Below are 27,365 nucleotides of genomic sequence, written 5' to 3'. Positions count from 1 at the left end.
GTAAAGACACTGTGACTGTGAACATTTCAACAGTAAATTGTCACATATTCATAACAAAGTTACCGAATTTACTGCCCTCGAGCAAATCATCGTGCTCAAATTTTTCTCTGAATGAGGGCCAACTTAAACCATAAGTAGAAAGCTCTGAAATATTAGTGGGGCATCGAATGTATATCAAAACGACAAATGAAATGCCATAGGAGGTGGAGCGTTTATTGCAGTCGACAAAAATAATGTGTGTATCATGGTCGGAAAAGGATCTACCTCACTAATTACCTCAAAGTGAGCAACAGGACTAGGTAAACTCAAGGTAATTATCAGCCATTTTACCGGCCACCTGATTCTGCCAAGACAATATTTTTGAGCCATCAATCTTCTCACTTGTTTGATGTGTCCTACCACAAATTCCACTCGTGTGCCAATCTCTTCATCTCGGAGTAGAACTTGCAACCTTCGTCCTGAATTATCTGCTGGATGTATTCCCATCTCTGTCTTCCTCTACAGTTTCTGTTGTTAAGCTGATTGTGTAATAATTCTCACACTTGTCAGCTCTTGCTCTCTTAGGAATAGTGTGGACGACATCTTCTGAAATTCAGATGGTATGTCACCAGACTCGTACATTCACATACCAATGTCTTTCCTTTCCTGTATGTGGAGTCAGTTCCTCCAACAATTATTTATTTTTTTGATTTCTTTATACTTTTAATTTTCCTTTCCTTCTTCCATTGATCAGCTGAAGTATTTCTTTTGTTACATATGGTTTCTTTGCAGTTGTCTTCTTTGTACCTACATTTTCTTTCCAACTTCTGTGACTGCCCTTTTTAGAGATGTGCATTCCTCTTCAACTGTACTGCCTACTGAGCTATTCCTTCTTGCTGTATCTATAGCCTTAGAGAACGTCAAGTGCATCCCCTGATTCCTTAGTACTTAATTATTCCACTTTTTTGTCTATTGATTTTTCCTCACTTATCTCAAACTCCAGCCTACTCCTCATCACCACTACACTGTGATCTGAGTCTATAACTGCTTCTGGGTACACCTTACAATCCAGTATCTGATTTCAGAATCTGTCTGACCATGATGTAATCTGACTGAAATCTTCCCATATCACCTGGCCTTTTCCACATGTATCACCTCCTCCTGTGATTCTTCGACAGAGTATTCACTATTACTGGTTGAAATTTTTTACAGAACTCAATTAGTCTTTCTCCTCTCTCATTCCTCATCCCAAGCTCATACTCTCCGGTAACTGTTTCTTCTACTCCTTCCCCTACAACTGCATTGCAGTCTCCCCATGACTATTAGACATGTGTACCTGAACTATCACTGTCGATGTTAGATTGCTGTCGATTCTGGGAAAAAAAAAACAATCTTATCACTAAACTGTTCACTGTAACACTCTCTCTCACCTACCTTCCTATTCATAATAAATCCTACTCCGTTATACCATTTTCTGCTGCTGCTATTACTCTATACTCATATGACAAGAAATCCTTGTCTTCTTTCCATTTCACTTCACTGACCCATACCATATCTAGATAGAGCCTTTGCATTTCCATTTTCAGAGTTTCTAGTTTCCCTATCACGTCCACGATTCTGACATTCAATGCCCTGACTCATACAATGTTATCGTTTTGTTGGTTATTCAATCTTTTTCTCATGGTTGCTGTCTCCTTGACAGTCCCCTCCTGGAGATCCGAATGGGGGACTATTCCGGAATCTTTTGACAATGGAGAGATTGTGACACTTTTTCAATTACAGGCCAAATGTCTAGTGGATAAACATTATGTGTCTTTAAGGCAGTGGTTTACACTGTCTTCCGCATCCTCATGCCGTTGATCATTTCTGATTCTTCCAGTTTCCCACTGCACGGACAAGAGGCAAGAGAGTGCCCTGAATTTCTGTCTGCTCCTCTGCCCCCTTTGACAAGGCCTTTAGCAGACTGATGGTGACTTCTTATGCCAGAAGTCTCTGATCGATAATGCCGATTGTTAATCAAAATTTAAGCGGTAGTGGGTTTCGAACCCAGGACTGAGGACATTTTGATTACTAATCAAAGACCCTAGACCTACGCTAGGACAATTTTAGAATCCTTCAAAGAAAGTCTAAGCTCAGTAGCCTGGAAATACACAATAATTCAGTATTATTTGGAGGTAACTTCAGCCTCCTGAGTGTAGACTGGGCTGTCTATGCATTCATTGCAGTTGATATGGACATACTGTCTTGCAAAGTACTTCTGAACATGTTTTCCGAAAACGTGTCTTGAGCAGCTAGTTCAACAGCCCGCAGAGGCAATATTTTTGCCCTTGTACATAGAAACAGTTCTGACGTTATTGATGGTGTCAGTATAGAGACAGGGATCAGTGACCATGTTTACATCACAGTGGTGACGCTTACTGAAGTTAATTAAGGATACAGGGTACTTTTCCGGCTCAATATTATGTAAAAATAAACACCTATTTCTTCCAGGCACTGTTTATAAAGTATATGTTTTACAGATTTTTTTGTTGCTATCAGGTAACGCAGCACACTTTCTAAGCAAAAAAGAAGTATTTTTAATAGTTCTGAACCTGCTTGGGGCTATTAAAAAAATTACAAAGAAATTAATGCATTTTTTTCCCCAAAATGTTTCCTCAAATTGAGGTACCATTTAATCCAATGTTATACATTTTGAGGAGACCAAATTTTTAGCAGATCTGCACGACATGATGGCTGAGGTACTAGACCTATTCAATTTCACCTATTATGTATATTACAAGGATAAAAAAATATCATAACTTACATTTTATTTTTTACAACTTTTTCCTAATAAAAAAGTTATTTTTTCTATAATTTTGTTGATTCGGCAATAAATCTTAGGTCTACTACATGAGTATGGACTATTTCAACTTACAGTAAAAAATTAGAGCAATGCTTTATAAAACTTTGGGAAATATTTGTACCTGAATTCTGAAAAATACAACTCGTGGGAAATTGCGAATGAAGATATGAGTCCAATTAAAGTGTGCCTCAGAACATTCCTAAAGCATAGTCTTCATCCTGCAGCATTTCTTCATCTTGGCATTCCTTTTAGCACTTCTTGCTTTTTTGGTAACTTGAAGAGCAGATCTTTCAGCTTTATGCACCCATTGACTGTCACACGCAAGCAACTGATCTTCCATGTTAGAGCCACATTTTATGCCTAAATTTCTCAGGACTTCCAACCTTCCTATCACTCCATTATTGAAAAAAATCACTGCATCTAGTACACTGACTTTTAATGTATTTAGTCCTACAAAAACATTATTGGGTAATCTTTTCCACATGCAATGGCTGAAACCTTCATTTGTATTCTGAGTGCCCCATGAAGACATTTACTAAGCAAAACATGGTCACTTAGGTTTCTAAAAATTGGCTTTTTTTCATTCACAACAGGCTCAGGAAGAGGATGCTTATGATATTTGACCACTCCCTTTTGCTTTGGTAACCACACCAAGAATCAGCTCCTTTAGGGCAAAGTCTGTGAACAGGGTGCTCATCTGTGGAGAACTTATGAAAGTAGGTGGATCGTACAGCTTTTCTCATTGCTGTAACATCATTCAGAGGTGCAGGTCATCTAATGTCAAGTCCATAATAACTCTGAAGAAGGTCTATTTCAGTTTCTGTCAATCTGCCTCGGCCAGACACGGATTTTCCATCAGATAGCAACTTTCCTTTCATTTCTCTTTGTAGCTTCCTCAATCTAGCACCCATCCTCTTTTGCACATGTCCACAACACTCCAGTTTTGTTACCAAGGTTTTAACATAAACATTGAACTGATTAAACGTTATAAGCAGACACTGACCTCTGAAATATTTTTAGCACTTCAGCATACTACATACCTCCACTGTAACCATAGCAATTCTTAGAACATTGATGTTCAATATGTCCTTCAGTGTTACCATGGCAAGCGAGGCAGTACTTGGGTAAGCACTCAATATCAACAACTTTTCCATTCTCCAGAGAAGTAGCATTTACAACACCATTTAAGGAATGATGTTCGACGTAGCCGTGTCCCATCAAGTGCAACAGCAATGTCTCTGGTTCCACTAATCTTTACAGTTTCTTCTACTGCACGTTTCATAGATGCTTTAGACACAACCATCTGTATATTGAGCAAGCAGTAAAGGAAACAAAAGAAAAATTCGGAGTAGGTATTAAAATCTATGGAGAAGAAATAAAAACTTTGTGGTTCGTCGATGACATTGTAATTCTGTCAGAGACAGCAAAGGACTTGGAAGAGCAGTTGAATGGAATGGACAGTGTCTTGAAAGAAGGATATAAGATGAACATCAACAAAAGCAAAACGAGGATAATGGAATGTAGTCGAATTAAGTCGGGTGATGCTGAGGGAATTAGATTAGGAAATGAGACATTTAAAGTAGTAAAGGAGTTTTGCTATTTGGGGAGCAAAATAACTGATGGTGGTCGAAGTAAAGAGGATATAAAATGTAGACTGGCAATGGCAAGGAAAGCGTTTCTGAAGAAGAGAAATTTGTTAACATCGAGTATAGATTTAAGTGTCAGGAAGTCGTTTCTGAAAGTATTTGTATGGAGTGTAGCCATGTATGGAAGTGAAACATGGACGATAAATAGTTTGGACAAGACGAGAATAGAAGCTTTCGAAATATAGTGCTACAGAAGAATGCTGAAGATTTGATGGGTAGATCACATAACTAATGAGGAGGTATTGAATAGAATTGGGGAGAAGACGAGTTTGTGGCACAACTTGACAAGAAGAAGGGACTGGTTGGTAGGACATGTTCTGAGGCATCAAGGGATCACAAATTTAGCATTGGAGGGCAGTGTGGAGGGTAAAAATCATAGAGGGAGACCAAGAGATGAATACACTAAGCAGATTCAGAAGGACGTAGGTTACAGTAAGTACTGGGAGATGAAGAAGCTTGCACAGGATAGAGTAGCATGGAGAGCTGCATCAAACCAGTCTCAGGACTGAAGACCACAACAACAACAACAACAACAACAACAACAACAACAACAACAATCAAGGCACCTAAAAGTATTTTTATGTACTTGCTGATCCTATTGGGAGAAGGAGGAAGGTCCATCAAACCACAAAACCTTTGAGCAGCCTTTTTTCCTTTCCGTATTGTATGCACTGCATACACTAACTTCAAATTCACATCATATGAATTATTCACAATGTTGCAAGTCATTTTTGAGGTAGATTTATTGCAGGATCTACACAGAACAACTAATTTTGATGCTAAACACTTCCTTTTACTTTGTTGTTCAGTTATTTCCAGGCAGCCTACACCATCACATTGTTTACCTTTCGCGCCACTTCCTTTATCAAAGAAGATACGATGCCCACCATCAACAACAACAAGTGTCATTGTTAAAACAAAAATTTGAATCACCAGGAGGCGTGCCATGAGTGAGTTTCTTCCCTGAAGAACTGATACACAGGTTACTTTCAACAGTGTGGCTTGCTTTGTTTGTGAACTGGTTACCATGGAATTTCCTTTTATTGAATTTCATATTTATTGGACACTAAAGGATATGTACTTCCAAGAATATATGTAGCACTTGGGCAACAAACATTCAGTAACATGTGAACAAACTGCTTCAGCAAAGCAAAAGTAAATACTAGCAAAAATAATCATTTGGACACTAGAAACCTGCACTGTTACCAACATATACAATGTATAATATGCATAATCGCTGCAAACAGAAAGTTCACAGTTATTTTCGAAATAATACTGGTTTCTGTAACATAAATACAGGGGGCGTGGCAGCACACATGTCCGTTACTTTAAAATTTGGTATACAGAGGTCATTTTTCATTTGAAACACTATAATGTATATATCAGTGTAATTAGGAAAGACTATAGAATTTAATAAAGTTATAATTTTTTTTTTATTTTTCCACCATTTATAAGTACCCTCAAGAAGGCCAGGAGGGTATTTTTGCTATAATCAGTTGTTAGAATCCCACTTACACAATAAATGGACATCATTTACCTCCAGCTGATAAACGTAGAGGAATGATGACCAGAGTTTAAACTGATTGTAAATTGCACTCTACAGAAGTATGTGCTGAATACGGATTAAGGATGGAAAAGACACCCTGTGGTTTACTAACAAAAATCTGAAAATGCCAAGGAAACAGATGATGCTGCCTCTTGGTCAAGAAAGCATGCACTAATGACAACAGGCAGAAGCTGCTAAGAATTTTTTTGCCTGTAAAAAGATTAATATTTGATGCATACAACTTCTTCCACTGTCATACCTCAGCAAAAGGTCTTGCACAGAACCCAAGCAAATTCTGGTCATAAGTAAAATCACTAAGAATGCCAAGGGCTTCTATCCAGTCACTCACTGACCAGTCTGGTGTGGCAATAGACGGTGGCAAAAGGAAAGCTGAAATTTAAATTTAGTGTTTAAGAAATCATTCACGCAGGAGGCTCATACCAACATTCTGTTGTCTGACCGTTGAACAGATTACCTTATGGAGGTTATAGTAACAGGTGACCCTGCATAGAGAAGCAACTGAAAGAGCTCTAAATAAGATAATCACTAAGTCTGGATGGAATCCCAACTCTGTTTCGCAGAAAGTGCTATTCATCATTATCCCTCCACCTTGGATGCATTTACTGTCAATCTCTTGCTCGGTGCAAAGTCCTAAGCGAGTGGAAAATGTGACTTCGGAAAAACTTCAGTCTGCAAGTCAACGTTGATACAGAAAATATTGCTAATGTGGAACTCTGCTTGCCATTTTCTTCACGATATCCTGTGAACCAAGGATAAAGGGTAACGGACAAATTTCTTATTCCTGGATTTTCGGAAAGTGTTTGACATGATGCCCCATGAAAGACAGTTAACAAAGGTATGAGCATATAGAATACATTCTCAGATATGTCAGTGGCTTGGAGACTTCTTAAGTAAATGGACTCAGCGCGTTGTCTCCAATGGTGAGTGTTCATCAGCGACAAGGATATGTTTGCTGGTTATGCTGTGGTGTATGGGAAGGAATCACTATCGAGTGACTGTGGGGCGGTAGAAAACGATTTGGAGAAAATTTCTATTTGTTATAATGAATGATAGCTTGCTACAAATTTAGAAAACTGTAAGTTAATGCAGATGAATATGAAAAATAATCCTTTAATGTTCAAATACAGCATTAATAGTGTGCTGCTCGACACAGTCACATTGATTAAGTATTTACACATAACACTGCAAAGCAATATGAAATAGAGCAAGCATGCAAGGACTGCAGTAGGTAAGGTGAATGACTGGTTTATCGGGGAAATTTTAAGACAGTGTAGCTCATATATAAAGGAGGCCGTGTAGACAAGTAGACAAAACTAGTGTGTGATACATTCTTCCACACTATCCAACTATTTGGGAGCCCAGGCAGGTATTATTAAAGGAAGACACTGAAGAAATTCAGAGGTGTGTTGCTAGATCTGAACAACATATGGTTATTGCAGATATGCTTCGTGAACTCAAATGGGAAGCCCTGGAGAGAAGATGACATTCTTTTAACGAAAAAAGTATTGGAAACAGTTAGGGAACCAGCATTTGAAGTTGACTGCAGAATGATTCTATTGCAGCCTCTGCAGTCACAGTCAGTCTGTGTGTGGTGTGTGTGTGTGTGTGTGTGTGTGAGTGAGAGAGAGAGAGAGAGAGAGAGAGAGAGAGAGAGAGAGAGAGAGAGCGTGCCTTTGAAAGTTTAAATATTTTAGCTGTCTATCACGGTGCCCCTCTGTGACTTAATGCCTTCTGAATGTGATGAGTACCAACCTATTCTTTCCATACTGTTGTTCTTCCATCCTGGACTTCCCAGTGTTAAATTATAGAATAGTTTTTTTTTTTGTAGTGGAACTTAACAACACATTATAGTATTCAATACCAACCAGTTCTCCTGCATAACTAATACAGTCTGCACATACAAATTAACCCATAAGAATGTTATTTTCTTAGGCTCTACTAAAATTACCAAATAATTTGACAATTAACTGGCATAAATTTTATGGCAATAATACACTATGACAATAGACTGCAGTCACCAGAATAACGACTGGTGTATATACAATCAATTTATTTAGAAACTGTATGGTTGTCTCTTCATTATTCATGGGTATTACTCTCTGGAAAAAAAAAACCCAAATATATAACAAAAAAGGATGAATTTTTCTAAGCCCACAGTTTAAATGTGTCACAGTAAATAGGCAGAAATAAAGAATGTTGAAAAATATATGCTTCAGGGTAAAGAAACATTGTTTACTTTTTAGTAAGTGCTACTAGGCCTCATTTTGTGCAGTCCCAAAATGACCTTGTTGCTCACAAGAAGACCAAACAAGTTGTCTCATTGGTGAGCAAGCTCGTTTGTGATTGTAGCACAAACAGCAAACTGCTTCCAGTATCACTGCTGACAGTCCACGGTGCTTTAAATAACATCATGCTGTATGTGTGTATACTTGCCTTGCTATAAGCAAGCCACTTCTCAACTAAAAGAGCACAACATGACTGTAGGTTTATAAATGGCCTAGTGAACAGATTCGTATCTCCTATTGGGCAGTAGTGAAGCGGGCCATTTAACCTTGGTGGTATTGTGTATGGTCATCCTTGACCTACCAAATTCCATTTTCACATTGACAGCCATTGGATCCTGACCAATACGGGATCCATCCTGTGAATTCCGACAAGCGCTGGTAAGTGTTTCCATCCTTACACCATCTTCTTATGAATGAAGATATTAGAATAAGAGAACCACTGCATAATCTTTCCTTATGTACAACACTGAGATGCTGTTACTCCTACCTACTTTGTGTGGTTGTATGAAATGCTAACCACTTCCATTTTCAAGCATGTAGCATACTTCACACTAATCTGAATTTTGTCAGATGCCACCTGCATCAAGTTGCAATTTTTACATCGAACAGCGTACCTTTAACAGCAGCAGTCAACAGTTCTCAATGTAACAGTGTTCCATCATAATACCTGGCACACAAATTGTGAACTTCTGGTTACACATTAACCCCCTCCAGCATTTTTTTACCCAATTTATTAACTTTCTCAGCTTTCCACTGTTCACTTCTCACTCACTTTTCTCAATTTTTTAAACTTTTTCCAGATTAATATATTATCCTCATGAAGAAATTATCTATAATATAGGCAACAGTTAATACCTTTCAAACCATTTGCAATTCTAAGGTTGAGTGTTTTAATTTCCCCATTTTCCTTCCATCAGTGGAAAATACATATTGGTAATTTTTTATTTTTTGGGTTCTGCCTTCATAACCACATGCCCCTAAGAGGCATTGGTTAACTTCATTCCAGCTTCCATTATGAGAATAAAACAATATTGTCATTACTGCATTTAAGAACTAAAGTTGTGATATAAAATACAATGGTGGTACTGTAGTAAATTATGATCATTTGGGCACTGTAAATTTGAACAATACACTAGTACAAATTATGTTAAGGCTGTTACTATTTATCACTTCATCTTAACTACAACTTGCAGTTCTTTATCTTACCTCACCACCATGACGTGCAGATGTTATATATGTCAGGTCTGGAGGATATGCTCCATTGTTGGCTGCACGAGCTGCTTCTTCATTTGGATATGGATCTGGGAAGTAATCAGACAATTTACCTGGCCTCATGAACATGTTGCCGTTATCATCAGGCCCATCCTGAACCTATATGAAGAGAGAAATGAATCAACTAAAGAAATTTAATAACTGGAATAAATGTAATTGTAGAGGCAAGTCATCTTCTCAATGACTTTGCCCTATTATATCTATTTTGCACATAAAAAAAGTGTGACTATTTATAAACATAGAATACTACGATATAATAGAACTTGGATTCTGTTTATACTGCATTTAATATCATAATTCCTTCCTGCTTTTCCAATGCTCAGCAAATACATCAGACTGTCATAACCTTTTCATATTACTTATGTTCAATCTTGCTTCTCCATAATTTGTGAAGTTACAAAAAAAATTCCCCAGTTCTGCCACCTCCAAATTCAAACCATCATCCTTTACCAACATGTCCTCTTATATCCCACCTACGACCACATCTGCTTAGAGATGAAGCTATATGAACATCTTTAACACCATCATGGCTACCTATGGCTCCTCCTCACATGCTGAACTGTCTACTGGCCACACAGAGGAAACATTACTTGCCACCCATCAGCCTGTGCCCCTTCTTTTGCTTACGTTTCACGATTTGGACACAAGAAAAAGAAATTACCCTCCTTCCTCAAAATAATTCGAATCTCCTCAAGAACTGTATGTTTCCTGGTACTCTTTGTCTCAGCTTGCCACATTCTCTGATGTTAACCACCTCTTCAATGGCTCAAAAAGTACCTACATTGAAATAAAGTCCACCATCGTCAACAATGCCCACATTTCAGTTGCTGTGATGCCTTCCACACAGAAAAGTGCCTACGATAGCATCCCAGTATGCCACATTTGCGAAGATCAGCAATCCCTTTTCCAGCATACTACATGTTTTCATAAGGCCACAAGCATTGACCTTCATGGTTCGCTAACTTAAACTCCTTTGCAATTGTCACACTTGCCCAAATTCTCCAATCACTCCCACAAACACTTCTACAGGCTGGAACAACTTAACTACATCCTCCTCCAGCGCTCTTACATGGGCTACCTTTTAAGGTTTTACACAAATCATGGAAGAAATTGTTTTTGAACAAATAGTTTTATTATTTCTTAAATCCATGCCTTTAAAATTTACACACATTTGTCTGCTTTCAAGTCAATTCTGGAAACAGTTATTCCATTCTGACATCAGTACTACAAAAACATGGCTTTGGAAGAATTCAACAGATTTTTGATCAGAATAAATTCATCGTACACAATTTTTTTAAATTTGATATAAAAATGCATTAATTTGATGTTTTCCTTCATCAAATATTCACATTTGAGCATGACAGCTAGCATTCTCATTGTGAGGCATGATTTTTTTTTCTGTTTTCCTGATTTCCTAAAAGACTTGGGTCAAGCAAGTAACTGCATACCATACAACAATAAATGTTCTTTGATCCTCAAGGCAGTGATCCGCAGGCCTGGTTTTTATAAATACTTAAGCTTGGGTGCCAGTCCCGTCACATGGCAACAGCACTCCCAATGCATGAAATCAAAACTATAGCACCCGTAAAATTAATTTTCAAGGGGTAACGCACTGATGTGAATGGCATCCCATTTCCTGACACCACACCAACAAATGATATCGCTAAACTTGTGTTTTTATATTCATCACATCTTTAGATGTCTACATTTATATACACAAGTGTCACAAACAATATTTCTTTACTTACAAAACTTAACAACAACTGTCTTGAAAACTTCCACTGCAAAATTCTGCAACACCATTAGTAAAGAAACAATGTAACACATCATGTAAATAAATGTAAACTTCTGAAGATTAGGTGCGAAGCAACTTGAAATGTCATCATGGCAAAATAAACAACTTTAAAAGCAACTGGTTGCCATTAATTCACTAGAAATGACCTTCAGTTTCAACAGTTACAGTGTTCTAATGTGTGTGCAATGGACAAAAATTATTTACTACTCTCAATATGAGAGTCTGACAGTAAGACAACCAATCCCAGTCAACAAGCAATTAACACTAACTTCGTGATTTTAGCCACGAGCAAGTCATTAGGATGTTTGCTCGCATAGGCATGGGATGTTTCTGTAACGCTAAATAAATTAAACCATCATTTCTTTGTTCATTTTCAAAAGTTAAAAACACTAAATCACTTTAACTTCACATATAGTAGCTGTACTATAAAAAAGCCAAACTGGAAGAACGATAACAGAATAGAAAATATCAAAAAAATGCATCACGAGTGGGAGCAATGTGAATGCTTCGTTCTCTCTCCAATGAAAAAATTTCTTTCACGGGCCAGATCCAGTCCACTGATTGCTCACCTGTGGTCTAAAGTAATCATTTATTTGGAAGCAGCTGCTCAACAAACCACCTTGGTTTGTTTCAGTTTATTTTGCACAGAGTGTATATGCAGGAAAAAAAAAAAAAAAAAAAAAAAAAGATTTCCTGCTTAAAAATACACTTTTCCTGGGTGAAACTACACCTTTTCTGTGTTAAGTGACAATATACTTTTCCTTTGGAACTATACAACTTATCAATTCATTGAATGGTTAAGGTTTTATATGCCAGTGTAGAACTTCCTAGCACTTTAGAAAATGAACCTCCCCCCCCCCCCCAAAAAAAGGGGGTAGAAAGAAAGGGGAGGGAGAGGCGGGGAGAGGGAGACAACATGCGCTTTGGAAAGATCTTGGATGTGGAGTAACATATACACTTCATATTTCTACATTATAAAAGTACATATTTGAATTCCACCAAACACAGCACATTAGTTCCCAAAGCAATGATATCAAGTTGCGATGTGCTTTAGTATTCCAATCATAGCTCATGTCATGTGACTTGACAGCAGATGATAGATATTCAGAGCATAGATCACATGATATAGTCAGCCAACTGTTCAGTAGCACCAACATACAAATACAGAAAGTTTATGGTTTAAATTAATATACATAGTGCAGCTACAACATAAGCTAAGCTTTACCATAAAATATTGATCTTTCTTAGCATTTGTTACACTTTAAGATACATCACAAGAAGTACGCCAGTAAACTTTTAAGTATGTCTGGTCCTCTGTGCTTGAAATTTTTCTAAGTAGCTGGCCCTCAAAGTTTTAAGCTTTAAATAAGAATAGAAAGCTCTGTGATTTAAGAAATTCAAAGCACATTTGCACATGTAACATAACTCATCTTGAGTAAAATGAAGTTTACATTGAAAGTAACACTTTTCAACCGTCATTCGTAACATTTTCCCATGACCTGTTAGAATTGATTTCAACAGTTATCAGAGAGCACCAGAAAATGTCATTACTGTGTGTACGCAGTTACTATGATGTAGGAAGCCCACGTTTGTACCTATATAGCATTAAGAGATCTTACATTACATCATAAAGAAAACAGTGATCAGGGCATTGGAATTTTGTAAGCATCCTAGAACAAATAATTCAGCTTAAAGTGCACATTCGTTTGTCAATTCACAAAGAAGCAGACCCCAACTTGATATTAAGCTTTCCAGTGTGGTTTTTGGGCAGCACATTTTCTTGGAATACCAGTACTGTATTATCTCATGTTTGGTTCTTTAATACTGTGTAACAGCATACAATGCCAGAACATAAAAATAGGCACATGTAATTCAGCAAACAGTTGACCCTAGCCAGTAGTGTGGAATGAAACACTTCATTTCAAATAAAATCACTGCCTCTGCGGAAAAGATTAATAGAAGACAAATTTCTTTAGCAAATCGACAAAAATAGCTTCATTGTTCTGCAAGGCAGTTAATGCTTGGCTGCCAAAAACAAGGAAATAAAATAAAATCAGAAAATTGAAACTACTAACATGGTTTAGCCCTCCATAATTATGTGATTGTATTCGATTTCACTTGCTAGCTCTCGGCTACAGAAATCCGCTTTGTTTTCATTTGACTTGAGAGCTGTAAAAGAGAAAACAGCAAAATCACTGAACTTAAAAATGGGTCACATGGAGACTTCCCCCTTCCCACTACAACTCAGACTGCTCTGTGCATGTGCGAATCTGGCAGACTGCGCGCGCCGGAAAAATTTTTCTGGGTAGCATCTGGCTCCTTGTTGCTACTGCTGATACAGCTAACAGCCGCACATCAATAGCCATAAGCGGGAGAAGGTACTGCTCATACAAGACTCAACTGTGCATGAGCATGAGCCTGCTGGCAACTGCTCAAATGAACCTAATGTAAACCGTTGTGACATCACGGTCATCAGAAGCACTGCATAGTCTTCGTCCTAAAGCCTTTGAAACATTTTGCTGGTGGCAGACAGTTGTGTGTGCACTGTGTTTTGTTGTTGTAAATGGCAGAGGAGGCACATTTCCTTTGCAACTTAAGTTTTGCTTTTGGTTTATGTCCCTCATTTATGTTTTACTAATGCAGTATTACCAGGTAGTAAAATTATTTTTTTAGAGTATCAGTTCTTACTACTCAAAATTACAAAAATTTAACTGAAAACTAAAACAATGAAAAATTCTTGAGTTTTTGCCAATTGTCTGGGGCCATATACACCCTGTCGCAACACCCAAACGACTGACTGCTGCTTAGTTTCCAGTCTGTACAAACGTATCCAAGTTACATCCTCTGTTATGATGTCTGCATATGATGCATTTCTTCAGTTGGACTATTCAATTCTTTTCACAGACCAATTTCCATGAGCCTTTTTTGCAGCTAAATGTTCATGCAAAATTTAATTTACTGCAGTTTTCAATAGGTCTAATGATGCCTACAGATACCGGTACAGCTCATACCAATCCTCTTCCATCATACTACACTAATTTTTTTTTTTTTTAAGGAAAGCAAAAGGTTATGGTTAATGTCTTTGAAGTAAACACAACCCTGATTAAAATTTGCAAACCCATATTGTAAACATTCCTTTCTGTAGGTGATTTAGTACTAAAAAAATGATCAAAACTATGTATGAGACAGAGGAAGGGGTGAAGTAGGGAGAGGAGGTCGAGAAGAAGAAATTTCAAACTACATGAATCTCTGCAATGCTGTGTGGGCTTATATTCAAAGGCACCAATAACTGAAAGAACAAACCTTATGCAACTTAATTTTATTAATAAAGAACTTTCCCCATTTGTAAACTCAAAATATGCAGCTGGATAGTATTCAATACTGTGTTGTTGCACACAACACACAGTAACATGCTACGATCCTCTTTGACATACTGTCCGCAAGGTGGATAAGGCATTGCTACTGAAGCCTGTCCATTCTTCGAAGGTGACCCTGTAGTATGTGAAAGGGGTTTCCAAAATGTACCACTGCAAGCTTCAACAAGTCCCAAGCATTATCAACAAGGTTCATATGTCAGCAGATACTGCAGGTCATTATGCTTGGTTGGGTGCTGCTTCCTGGAAGAACATGTTCACGAGATGGGTGCCTGTGCTAATGAAATATCATCTGAAAAGACTACACTATCACCAAAATGTCAATTTTAAGGCTGAACAAAAGGTTTAGAGGATCCTGTTCCCGATACTGCACAGCCCTCCAATACCAACGTGAGGTGTCCAACAAACATGCATAATTCCAGTCTGTAACACGAATGACCACCATCTCTGATGAAACCATGGGACGGCATTCTTGAGACACACTGGTACTGTAGCAGTTCCATCTACTTTTAATTGTTAGTTTATTTGTCCTCAGTGTCGACATACTGCGTGGCTACACTGGCTGAAATATGAGGTTTGTAATTTGGACACTGACTATTGTAAATAATGTAGCCAACATATGCACAGTTGCGGTGCACAGTCTTTTACTTTTACTGTCTACACAGCCCCCTAATGATACACAGTTATTTATGTATGGCCAGTGCACTATTGTTTAATACTTTCCAAAAGCCTCATTAATAGTTTGTAGGCGAACCTCCACAAACTGCTACAATAGTTTTCTGTTGAACATCAACAAGCAGTAAAACCTAACCACAAAGTTCATAGTTCTTTAAGAACAATCAGGTACATACGGAGCAGACATTGTCACTGTTTTTACACATGGCATAATTGTTTAACACTTATTTCACAGTTAATATGAAGCATTGTTGTTGTTCTAACCAGCACAGGTTTCTCATCCGAAACTCAGCCGTGGGACTGACTGTCTCATGACCAAAAATCGGACCCTTATATATCATCACAATAACAGGCGCTGAAACTGCACATTGTTTAATGTTGAATTTACAGAAATTAAAATTTAACTCATTAAATTAACTGAATACATAAAAAAATTGCGTCTTTTTAACCGTTTCTTCTACTGCAAGAGTTAGGCCGAATTATTTGTTTAAATCATGAAATTAACAAATGTAAGAACACAAACAATACTTTTGACAAAACTGTTAATTATTTTGGAATTAATGAAGGGCAGGTTTTGCTACCATGTTTCCGACTAGAGCCAAATAGATACTTTATGAATACTAGCATTTCGTCTTCCAATGTTTACAATTATTACAGAATTTGTATTTGTTTATATGTCAACAATAGAATCTAAGTTATGAAACAATTACTGATTTCACCATATAACAAAAGATACTAACTAGGAACAGTCAAAATAAATTAGAAAACCAATTACATACATAAAACTAAGCACAATATTAGATCTGGTGTTACATTCTATAAAACTATGGGCCAATCTTTCTCATTCATACAAATGCAGATTATATTCATGTGTATTAATGTAATTAGTTAAACATGAAAAAAATGAATTTAAGGAGGCAGATGGCAAAACAAGAGGGGAATAAAAATTATCCCAGCTTGCTTCGTCACAGTACCTGCCCGCATCCACACTCATCTATGCCTACTATCAGGTACCAAAATCAAGATTTCATTCTGACCACCTTTTTCAAACCTGCAGTGTGGGGGAGGATTGTACTGTCTTTCTTAAGGGATACCAATAGGCCAAATAGATCACACACAGGCTGCTGTGTAATCCTGTGTAAATACAGCCCTCCATGTTGCCTCTAAAAGGCAGCACATGGTACTCTGAATCGTCATCAGGGTAACTATGAGCCATAATTTGAGGAGTGTAGTCTAAAGCTGCTGCTGTTACATTGTGTCACCACTGTAAGTGCAGTGGCTTGTGCCTCACGATAGATGTTGAATGACTCTGCTATGGTGCATGCCAGTTCGACACAAAACTACACTTGCTCACAACCATCCATGCCATAAAATAACCACAAACGCTGACCCCCCCCACACACACATGTAGTTTAAGCTCGGAACGAAACTCCAAGGTATGCCGGCTGACTGAACAGCGTACACAAGGCACGTTGCCCCATTCACAATTACAGACACAGCATGTACACCACTGACCTGCACTTAGGTCGCAGGCTTACTTTCACTTCCATTACACTGGTGGCTACACATACCAATTTCCTGAGGCCAGAAGAGAATAGAGAATGAGGTTTTTGATGCAAAACACATGAACTATGAAGTCATGAGAATTGTACAAAACTTTCTTGAGCAGTTTATTTCATGACTAAAAGATACACGACACATCTATGAATTATTATTCTATATTTGTTGTGTTTGGTTGACACTGGATGATGATATCTACAAAAACAGTAACACAGTTGGTATCTGAAAGTTAAATGTGCTAAATGACTAGACAGGTCCCAGAGGGGCACACAGTAAGGGCATTAAACTGCTAATAGTGACAGCTGTTGAATGTTTCCAAAGACAAATTGTTTTGCAGCTCTGGAATGCCTTAATGAATGGGATCAAACTAAGCACAGAAGTGTAGTCAGTTTTCCCTGTTCCTATGTTTAATGCAAAGGAAATAGTTGTGAATAAAAGGTGAGTACCCAACACTGAGCTACACCTATGCATGTAAGGTCAGCCAAAGTTCTTTTTTACTACACTCCATACAATAACCTATTACTTACATGCAAACTGTCTTTTTTTACTTTTGTACTTCTGAAATAGAATTAACCACAAACCTGAACTTCTTCAGCTTCCGCTTTAGCTTCTGCTTCTGTATGAGAAACACCAATCAAGTTTCTGTATGCCATATACTTCATACTATGGCATGCAGCACACACTTGCTTGTAAACTTCGTATCCCCGGCGAACACTGCAAAGGCACGTATTTTTGAAAATGAAATATGGTAACATACATTTTTAATACACACCACAGACACAAAAAAAGTACTTTACCTGGCATGGTCAAGAGACTGAAAAAGGCCATTGTGGGGCCATGGCTGTTTTGGTGGGTGTAAGTCTAGATCGGCTGCTTTTACTGATCGATCAAGAGCAATGGCAAGTGCGCCGACTCCTCCCGTTACAATGCCGATTGTAGTCACCAACTGTGAAAAATTAAAAAATCACACACTCTTTCTACTTTATTTTACTTTACAGCAAAATTAAAAAAATTTTACCTAATTGCACACGCGCGCATATATGTGAGTGGCTGCTTTTCCTTTATTTTATGTATTATTCATCCAGGAATTTCCAATTTTAAAAGAGTTGATTATTTTGCCTATTTCCCAGGGAGAATAGTAAAATCAAATTGAGTTAATGAATATGATAGTGACTCTCGTGTATACTGAATTACCTTTTCTTTTGAGCTTCTGTGCAATGCTTGGGTGTAGTGAGTGTTAAAGAAGCTTGCCACAAGTTTGCATTCAAAGTATATCAGTTAATACCTTGCATTACTGACCCCCCTCCCCCATATGAAAGTGAACAATTACTCAATGCTCATTCTGAATAATACATTACTGTTAATTAGTGTGTACTGTCAGCATCAGAATATAACTTGGTGGAGGAAATTAGGCTTTGTGAGAGTATATCATATGCTTACAGGTTACATTTAGTTCAGGTACACATAGCTTTATTCCTGAAAATTTTTCAAGACACTTGTGAAGCGGACAATAGTACACACAACTTTGTTAAATTTTAATACTGAAATATATTTTCTGAGGAAAATGTCACTTCACACAGTGACTTTTATTCCATTAGAACTTCAAGTTCCCCAAAAAGAAATACAATGTTTTAAAATATCTGTGTTAGTCATCACTTTCATTTTGGTTACTTGCTAGCACAACAAAAACCCTTAGATTTTTAGCAGCAGTATGTAAATTAATCATTTACTAACAACTGTACAACTCAGTTTAAATCTGTCTACCTTGTGGGTAATACAACCCTAATTGTTACAGAAGTTGATATTGAAATTGGCACATACATCCACTCTTACTTATAGGTAAAAGAACAATAAATCAAATTTCTCAATTCCTAAATCGTTCCAGTGGTTGGTTGGTGAATGAAGTACACACACCAGGTTTCTTAGCTCTTATAAAAGCCCAGGTTTAGAATGTTCCATAGAAGCTGAGTACAGTTACCATTAATACCAGAATATTATCTACAGCTAGCACTTACAATGAGTTTATTCTTGCTTACTTCACCTATTTTCATCCCTTGATTTCTAGTGGGCTTGTTTGTTGCAGCAATTCACAACATGTACACAGAATACTTTATCCAGGAAGCAAGTAAGTAACTAAAGTGTTAAGTACAACTAGTCTTTGAACATTGTTTAAAATATTATCTATTCTGAAACCCACATTGCACATGAGCTGAACACTTTTCTCTTCACTAACCCCTAACAAATGGTGCAATAAAATGCCAAAACTGGCATCCTCCTCCTTAAAAAATGGTTCAAATGGCTCTGAGCACTATGGGACTTAACAGCTATGGTCATCAGTCCCCTAGAACTTAGAACTACTTAAACCTAACTAACCTAAGGACATCACACAGCACCCAGTCATCACAAGGCAGAGAAAATCCCTGACCCTGCCGGGAATCGAACCCGGGCGCGGGAAGCAAGAACACTACCGCACGACCACGAGCTGCAGACCCTCCTCCTTACTTTACTGTCAATATGACTTTTTGCAAACAACAAATTCAGCCTTAAGTTCATAACTTCTTCGAAAAACTGTGAAAGGAAATATGTTTATTGACTTTAATAACATTCTACTGGGATTGTGAGTGTCATGATAAACTACCTCACTCAATTACCATTGCAGACAGCCTTCATTAGAGAGATTGATGAAGACTGGCTGCAACTGGAGTGGAAACATGGGTAGTTTTATCACATTATGAAGTGGTCACTCATACAAACGAATACTACTGAATACATTCTGGTCATAAAACAGTTACCCTTATATGTCTCAACAGTCATATCATATAACTGACATTCCAGGGTCATCACATATATAAACAAACCGAGCACTGCGCTTAGCACACTGGACTCTCATTTGGGAGGATGAAGGTTCAAACCCACATCCAGACATCCTGATTTAGGTTTTTCACTATTTCCCTTAATCGCTTCAGGCAAATGCCGGTATTGTTCCTTTCGAAGGGCACGGCCAACTTCCCTACTCTGATGGGACTGATGACCTTGCTGTTTGGTCCCCTCCCCCAGATCAACCAACCAAAAATACAGATGGGGGCAAATGGTCTTGTTAGCTAATGCAGGTCCCATGATGAATCTTCTGATCGTGAGTGGGAACAAATGAATACTGATGTTCCACAGGATTCAATTCTGGCACCACTCCTGCTCTTTCTATGTACTGGTCGCTTTCAGTGTTACTCCAGTAGAGCAGAAATAATGCTATTTGCTACAATCATAATAATAAAGCAAAACACAGCTGCAACAAGGAAGGAGCAATAAAGAAAATATTCGAAATTATTATTGACTGGTTCTCTATAAATGATACCTGTAATTTGCTGAAGTACTCTATTCATTCAATTCTGTATAAGGCGTCATTATCATCACAATTAACACCAATGCTACTAGTATGCGTGAAAGGAAATTTAAAAAAGAAAATAAATCTTTAAATTTCAAGGTATACATATTAATCAGCCCCTGCTTTGGAAAACAGGACAAAATCTTCTCAAATGGTTAAGTCTAGCTACATTTGCTCTATGTGTAATTACTGAATTTGCTGAGCAAAATGTTAAACAGTTAACTTGCTTTGCAAACTTCAATTCACTGATGTCACATAGCATAATATTTTGGAGAATGTCAGAGAGAAATTTGATGTAAGGAAAATGTCTGAAGTCCATTCTTTAACTTTATGTGGGCAACTACTTAAAAGTTACACATAAGTCTCACAATACATTTACTCTCCTCTAAAGGTTTGCTGCGAAGGATCAGGCATGATTTGGAAAGAGTAACTAGGGTTCAAAAGCCATATAGTGGAGACCTGCTTGAAAATGGAAGTTTTGAAAACAAATGCAAATTATATTTCTACTTCGCAGCTCCTCATCCTCCTCTTCCTCACATGAATTTCTGCATGGACAGTATTTATAATATTGGGTTATAGTTATCAAATTTCATGGCAGACTCAGATAAAAATAACAGTTATGTAAATGCCCAGCATTTAGCCATGTTTTCACACAAAAAAATTTGCCTTGTATGTAAACCGGCTGAAAATTTCCACATAATACAGAGCTGCCCTGAATAATATACACAGAACATGCACAAAATTAAACAGTTTGGAAGGAGAGACTAAATCCAATTAATTGATACCATATGCTACTAATGTAAACCCTATATCAACAGGAAGAAAATGAACACTTAAGGGTTTTCTCAATTCCCCGCTCCAAGTCTTTGGGGGGGAAAAATCTGATTTTAGAAAAGGATACAAAGTTTATATAAAAAACATTTTCAAATCACTGTGCATCAGAGACTTTTGTCTTTCAATGACCTCAAATGCCATCACAGAGTAAATGCACTGGCGCATATGAATGTTCTTTGACAAAGCTTCTACAAGTAAGTTTGGCTATAAACTTCTCAAAATATCGATAATGTTTGTTTTAGTAGTGTCTATTTGACCTTTATGCATTAGCCCAAAGGAGTCTGCTGCAATACTAGGAAATCAAAGCAAGTAAACTAATTTCATTTTTCATAAGCATGTTAACAAAGCACACTAAACTGATGTTTCTGACTGACTTAGCAACTGAATTTAGACTGATAGCTATACACATGGGCAACTATAGCTCTTAAATATCAAGTTTCATTGTGTGTAAATAGTTAAGTAACATAGCTCTCATACTCATTTAACAGGTTTCTGTATGACTGTGACCCAATTATAAGCTATTAACCTACATGTTTTGGTTATGCCTGAGCCACTAATGGTCATCAAACACTGCATTTTTAAAATAGTATGTAAATGCCTCTGGCATCGAACATGCCAGAAACAAAAACAGCCCGTGTAGTGAATCTCTAAGCATATCTTATTTCCTGTTCCTCACTACAATTTTAGTTTTATTTCTATCAATGTCTCTGTTGTGTTTGTCATTCAAGTTCTTTTACAAAAAAATGGTTCAAAAGAGGACTCACTGCCATCAATAGTTTTACAGTGTTGTTTCCGTCACTTAGATTATCTTACTCACAAGACATTTCTAAGGTCACAGAAAATGACAGGATTAGTTTCTGTGAATGTAACTGCCTGAATTGCTTAATGTGTCTTTATCTGTAACATTCTGCTTGCTGTCATTGGTTCAAAACTTAAAACTTGCAAAAGAAAGTTCATTGTTAGTGGTGGTGGTGGTTAGTGTTTAACGTCCCGTCGACAACGAGGTCATTAGAGACGGAGCGCAAGCTCGGATTAGGGAAGGATTTGGAAGGAAATCGGCCGTGCCCTTTCAAAGGAACCATCCCGGCATTTGCCTGAAACGATTTAGGGAAATCACGGAAAACCTAAATCAGGATGGCTGGAGACGGGATTAAACCGTCATCCTCCCGAACGCGAGTCCAGGGTGCTAACCACTGCGCCACCTCGCTCGGTTTCATTGTTAGTATCAACTTTGTTTTACAATTTAAAGTTCTGATCTGACAACGGTGGCAGCTGAAACAATGTTATAAATGCAGAATGAAAAACCCAGGATGGAATAATGACACACTTCCTGTTCCTTTACCACTTGGTGCCCTGCTTATCACTACTGATCCCTGATCCCTTTTCACTAACATCTCTAATGCCCATTGCCTTGCTGCTATTGAACACTACCTTCCCCAATTCCCGACAGATGCAAAACCTTCAACCTCCACCCTAAATATAACTACATCAGTACCTCTATCCATATCAAACCTATCAACCACCAGCAATACCTCCACTTACAGCCTAACCACCTGTGGATGTCACAGTTGTAGTCAGCTGCATTAGCAACTCTCTCATCATATGCTTGTAATTAGCACTGCAAGTTTTACTAATGCAAATGACATTTTCCTTCTTTGTTACTCTACTCTTACAAGATTATGGTTCAGAATCTGGCTCATTAATGATGAAGTTTTTAACTACATACTGCAAGTCTTGTTGGCCCACAATAAGAATGCATTTCATTGCACGACTACATTTAATGTTGACTTCTTTTGAATGTGTGTTCACCACTTTTTTTAAAATGATTTCAACGATCTGAATATGGTTGTACAAAACAACCAAAATTAGTCACTGTGCTGCAATTATATACTAAAAATTGGTGTCTAGACTGGAATTTTTTAAATATAAACAAACTTATTTGATAGATTAAGACTGCTGTCTCCTCCCTGGGTACATTAATTACATATAATTATCTGCACAACATTTCAATGGATGCCTTTAATAAAGAACTAGTGATATCACTTAGGTGTGTGTGTGTGTGTGTGTGTGTGTGTAGTGCCATCCTCGAATTAACCTCTTGTTTCTACTGTTAGGCAGAAATCATTGTTTACTTTTTCTGTGTGTGTGTGTGTGTGTGTGTGTGTGTGTGTGTGTGTGTGGGGTGGGGGGGGGGGAGGTGTCTAATTCAGAAGGCTTTTTGGCCAAAAGCTCACCTCTTTAGTAGTCTTTTTGTTGTACCTGACAGCAACAACATTAGGGGCCTACCACCATGTGTTGAGTAGCCATTATGCTTTTTATAATATTGTCATTATTCCATCCTGGATTTTCCACCGAGTCATTCTGAAATACTTCTCCAGGTAACTCTGAGCATATACAACTATATGCAACACAGCACTTGTCTTAAAGACACTTGGAACATAGTGGTCAACATCCACCCATTAATAATATTAAACTTGTGTTGCTCTATCAGACAATGTTGAACTAGAGAAAACAGAAAAGCTATTTATGTTAAAAGACAAAAGCAATCATGATACCTATGCCTCATATAATGTGTTGGGTTTGATCACAGTCCAGTCATCTTATTTAAACCCCTATCTCACCCCTGCAAGCGACGACTAACAACTGTACTAATGACTTTGTATCAAGCAATAAACACCTAAATATGTGAATTAAGAATATTTTTTTCTTGTAATAAGTGCCCACAGTCAGTATAAATTTTTAAATAGCATCATATTCACTTTTAGCTGTTACTGGAAGTTCAGTATCAGCTACAAGTGAATGAAATTTAAAAATTGAACATTTTTATGATTTATCTTGGACTTCACAAAATTATTTGGAGGAGAATTTGGTATTTTTATTTTTCTACATGTTACACACTCAGGAGGCTATAAATAAGGCTCTATATAATAATTTGATAAAGACAGTTTAATAAGTGATGGAGAAACTTATCAGGTTACACCTATATACTGGTAATGATAAGTCGCAATGTGTGCCCTTCAGATTCCACAGTGATGACGGCACAGCTTTTTCTTTTTCACCTACATAAATCCTTATCAATAATTTTACACCTACAGCTTCATCTTTGGAGATTTAGTGTCCCGCTATAGGACAAAAATAGGTCATACCAAACTGTGATCTCCACCTTGGGTCCTACTAACTGCAGCATCTCAGCTCTTCTGCAGAAGACAATAATGATCACTCTACACCCAAATAATATTTAAAAATGCTGCTGGCGATTGTATAGAAAGTAGTAAGTTACTGTATCATTTTCATTTAGGGAGAGAAAAAAATCATACCAATCATCTTTTGAAACTTAAGCCGAATTAAGCAGACATAAAATCAGAATTCGCATTTATTACTTTAATCATATTTTCTTGTGAACAATTTAATGTTTTCTTTCATTAGCACCATCATGTTAAAAAAAACATGAGGGCAAAAGTTACAAACATTAAAGAACGAAAATGATTGTATTAACGTGACACCACAAAGAAAGTACTACAGACGCACACTAAAAATGAACAACAGTAGTTAAAGGTCTAAAATACTGACCGCTTTTTTCCCTCTGGACCAACTTGTCCTTGCGGTGGAGATGCTGGCAACCTGCAACAACAAGACGATTCAGAAAAACTTTCCATTACTCGTGCAAACCAAGTGATGAGTATAGTAGTTTGCAACGTATCAGAAAGACTGTGCATATTTTGAGTTTTAAGGCCTTCTTCATTATCAAATACACACCATTATGTCACAATGAACCTTTTTACCCTTCAGCTAAAGCTAGTGCTACCGTGATGTGCACAGGGGGCTTGAAAGGATATAATCATTTAATTTAATTGTGGATACGCCTATAAAACATATTAAAATACACAACGAGAAAATGTATTATTGACTCACCTGAGATCGTAAAACATTACAATTCGATTTAAGCAACCTTACTCCGCTAACCCTACCCACAGTAGCCGCCATCATGCACAGAAGGACCACCAATGTAGTCAAAATGGAATTTAAGTTATTTAATTTTTAAGGTTGAGAAAAATAAGTTAATAGCCTTTATAAAATCAGTTATTGCTTTTATTTGCACATTCATTGCTGTATGAATGCTGATAAAGAGCTTTTATTTTAAATGCGCTCTCTATCTTTAGCTGACGTCATTAAAAGTTTTGGTCGCCATTTGCGTGCGACGAAGCTCAGTTGTGATTTGTGGTGCAGATGCGGAAGGGAGTTGTGAACTGTCGCAGTTGACGATTGCAGGGACGATCTGTATACAACATGAGTACCGGAATGCCAGAACTTGGAAGCAAGATAAGTTTGATATCGAAGGCAGATATACGTTATGAAGGAAGATTATTCACTCTCGATCCACAAGAGTGCACAATTGCTTTGGCCAATGGTAAAAAGATCTGACTGTATTTTGTAACAGTTAGTGATTATTTTATGTATATGTATTTAAAAACCTACTTGTACGTAGGCTAATAACGTTTATCATCAGTTAGCCATAGTCTTTATGACATTTGCTGACAGATGTTTTCAGATGTGTTTTGTTTCGTGTCTAGGAAATTCGTGCAATGAAAGTGTATGACATTACTTTAGACATTAAGAAATTTGTTAGTACCTGTAAATTAAACGCGGAAAATATTTTCTCCACAATTTTTAGTCCGCTCGTTTGGGACGGAGGATCGGGAGACGCAGTATCGCGTCGCCCCCCAGAATGAAGTTTATGATTACATCTTGTTTCGCGGCTCAGATATAAAAGACATTAGAGTGGTGAATAATGTCGGACCTCTTCCAAATGATCCTGCCATCGTACAGGTAAGTTTAAAACTGGTGGATGTTCCGTAAGTTTCCAGCTTTTCCCTCCCCCGTCATCATCATATGCATCTGATATCATAGGACGCGCTGCATATGCTACTTTTCTTAGGCTGTCTGTAAACAGTCTTAATAAATCGGCAGTAGCTGTCAACATTGAAACGGCTACCTGCATTTAATGAAGCTGCTTAAGAGATTTTTCTTAAATTCTCAGTTTCAGCAGATTGCGGACTAGGAATGCTTATTTCGCAGCTTTTTATGATGGTAATTACTATACGTCGATTAGGAACCGTGGGTTGCCAAGTGCGAAATTGTAAGCTTCACTATTGTTTGAGGCTTACTACAGCATTTACTTTTGCTGTACCATTTATATAAATCCACGTTACATTACGAAAGTTTCACTTGTTGATTTTTGTGTTGGTCATGTAATTGGTACTAAACATTTTGACCAGGCTGTTTGGTTAAACGCCATTCAATAACTCTGGGCAGTTTCAAGCTGTAACTCATTTTAATGTGGACTCATCCTCAAACTGCATGTGCCACTCAAATTTACATGTGGAATAGTCGTCAGTGGACTCCTCACTGAAATGTTTATCACTTAGATTTGTGATTTAATGACCTTTTAGTGCAGGTAATAAGTCCTCATAAGGTAATGCCTGTTGTTCAATTTAAATGTGCCAAGCACTTTCAGGAAAAATCGGCTGTTCTATGTCTAATGCAAAATAGACATGGAAGAAAATTGTTCTATTGTATTGATGTCCTGCATGTAAACTTAAAAGCTGCTGTGCACTCAGTGTGGTCCATGATTAAGCAAGAACAGACATAAATTTCATTTGTCATCTTGTAGGTTCTCTTTAGCTGCTACTGTTTATAAGTGACTGTAGTGTAATGGGCCCTTCAAATGTTGAATTGGAAGTGTGTTAGCACAATCCCTGGGAATCATAATTTTGAAAGGCTTCTTATTTTAACAAAAGCCTTCAGAAAGTATTAATTCAATATACATTAGCAAATGGGAGACTTTGTCATTATTGCAGACTCCATTAGGCATCAGGATAGTGTCAGATTTAGAATTGAAAGAATGAGGCAAGCAGATTCTATATCAACCAAGAAGTTCTAAGCTTTCACGTTAACTGGAATTGCAATAGAATGTGTTGATGGGTCAAACCTGAATCGGCTTCGTTTTGTGGACATAGTAATGTTTAGGCCTACCTTAAAAAATGTAGATAAAAATCAGCAAATGTAAAAACTTAACACAGCCAGTTTGAAAGTAGGCTTTAAAGTAAGATTGTATGAAATCAGACAGAAGTGGTGGTGGTGGTGGTGGTGGTGG

General features: G+C 37.5%; 1 protein-coding gene across 1 annotated transcript in view; it reads right to left on the bottom strand.

The window, feature by feature from the left end:
- The window catches only part of LOC126232556 (cytochrome c1, heme protein, mitochondrial-like), a 39,494-nt gene extending 14,243 nt beyond the window's left edge, over positions 1 to 25,251 (bottom strand). The window contains exons 1-5 of the mRNA XM_049942797.1: positions 25,124 to 25,251; positions 24,782 to 24,832; positions 17,793 to 17,941; positions 17,577 to 17,709; positions 9,526 to 9,690 (exon numbers count right to left, since the gene is read on the bottom strand). Of these exons, the coding sequence (XP_049798754.1) occupies positions 9,526 to 9,690; positions 17,577 to 17,709; positions 17,793 to 17,941; positions 24,782 to 24,832; positions 25,124 to 25,198 (573 nt within the window). The 5' untranslated portion in view covers positions 25,199 to 25,251. The remainder of the gene's footprint in view (positions 1 to 9,525; positions 9,691 to 17,576; positions 17,710 to 17,792; positions 17,942 to 24,781; positions 24,833 to 25,123) is intronic.
- Between the last annotated feature and the right edge of the window lie 2,114 nt (positions 25,252 to 27,365).

Source organism: Schistocerca nitens, unplaced genomic scaffold, assembly GCF_023898315.1.
Source record: "Schistocerca nitens isolate TAMUIC-IGC-003100 unplaced genomic scaffold, iqSchNite1.1 HiC_scaffold_524, whole genome shotgun sequence".
Lineage (NCBI taxonomy): Eukaryota > Metazoa > Arthropoda > Insecta > Orthoptera > Acrididae > Schistocerca > Schistocerca nitens.
Note: the sequence above shows the minus strand (reverse complement) of the source record. Positions and strands in the feature narration are given on the sequence as shown.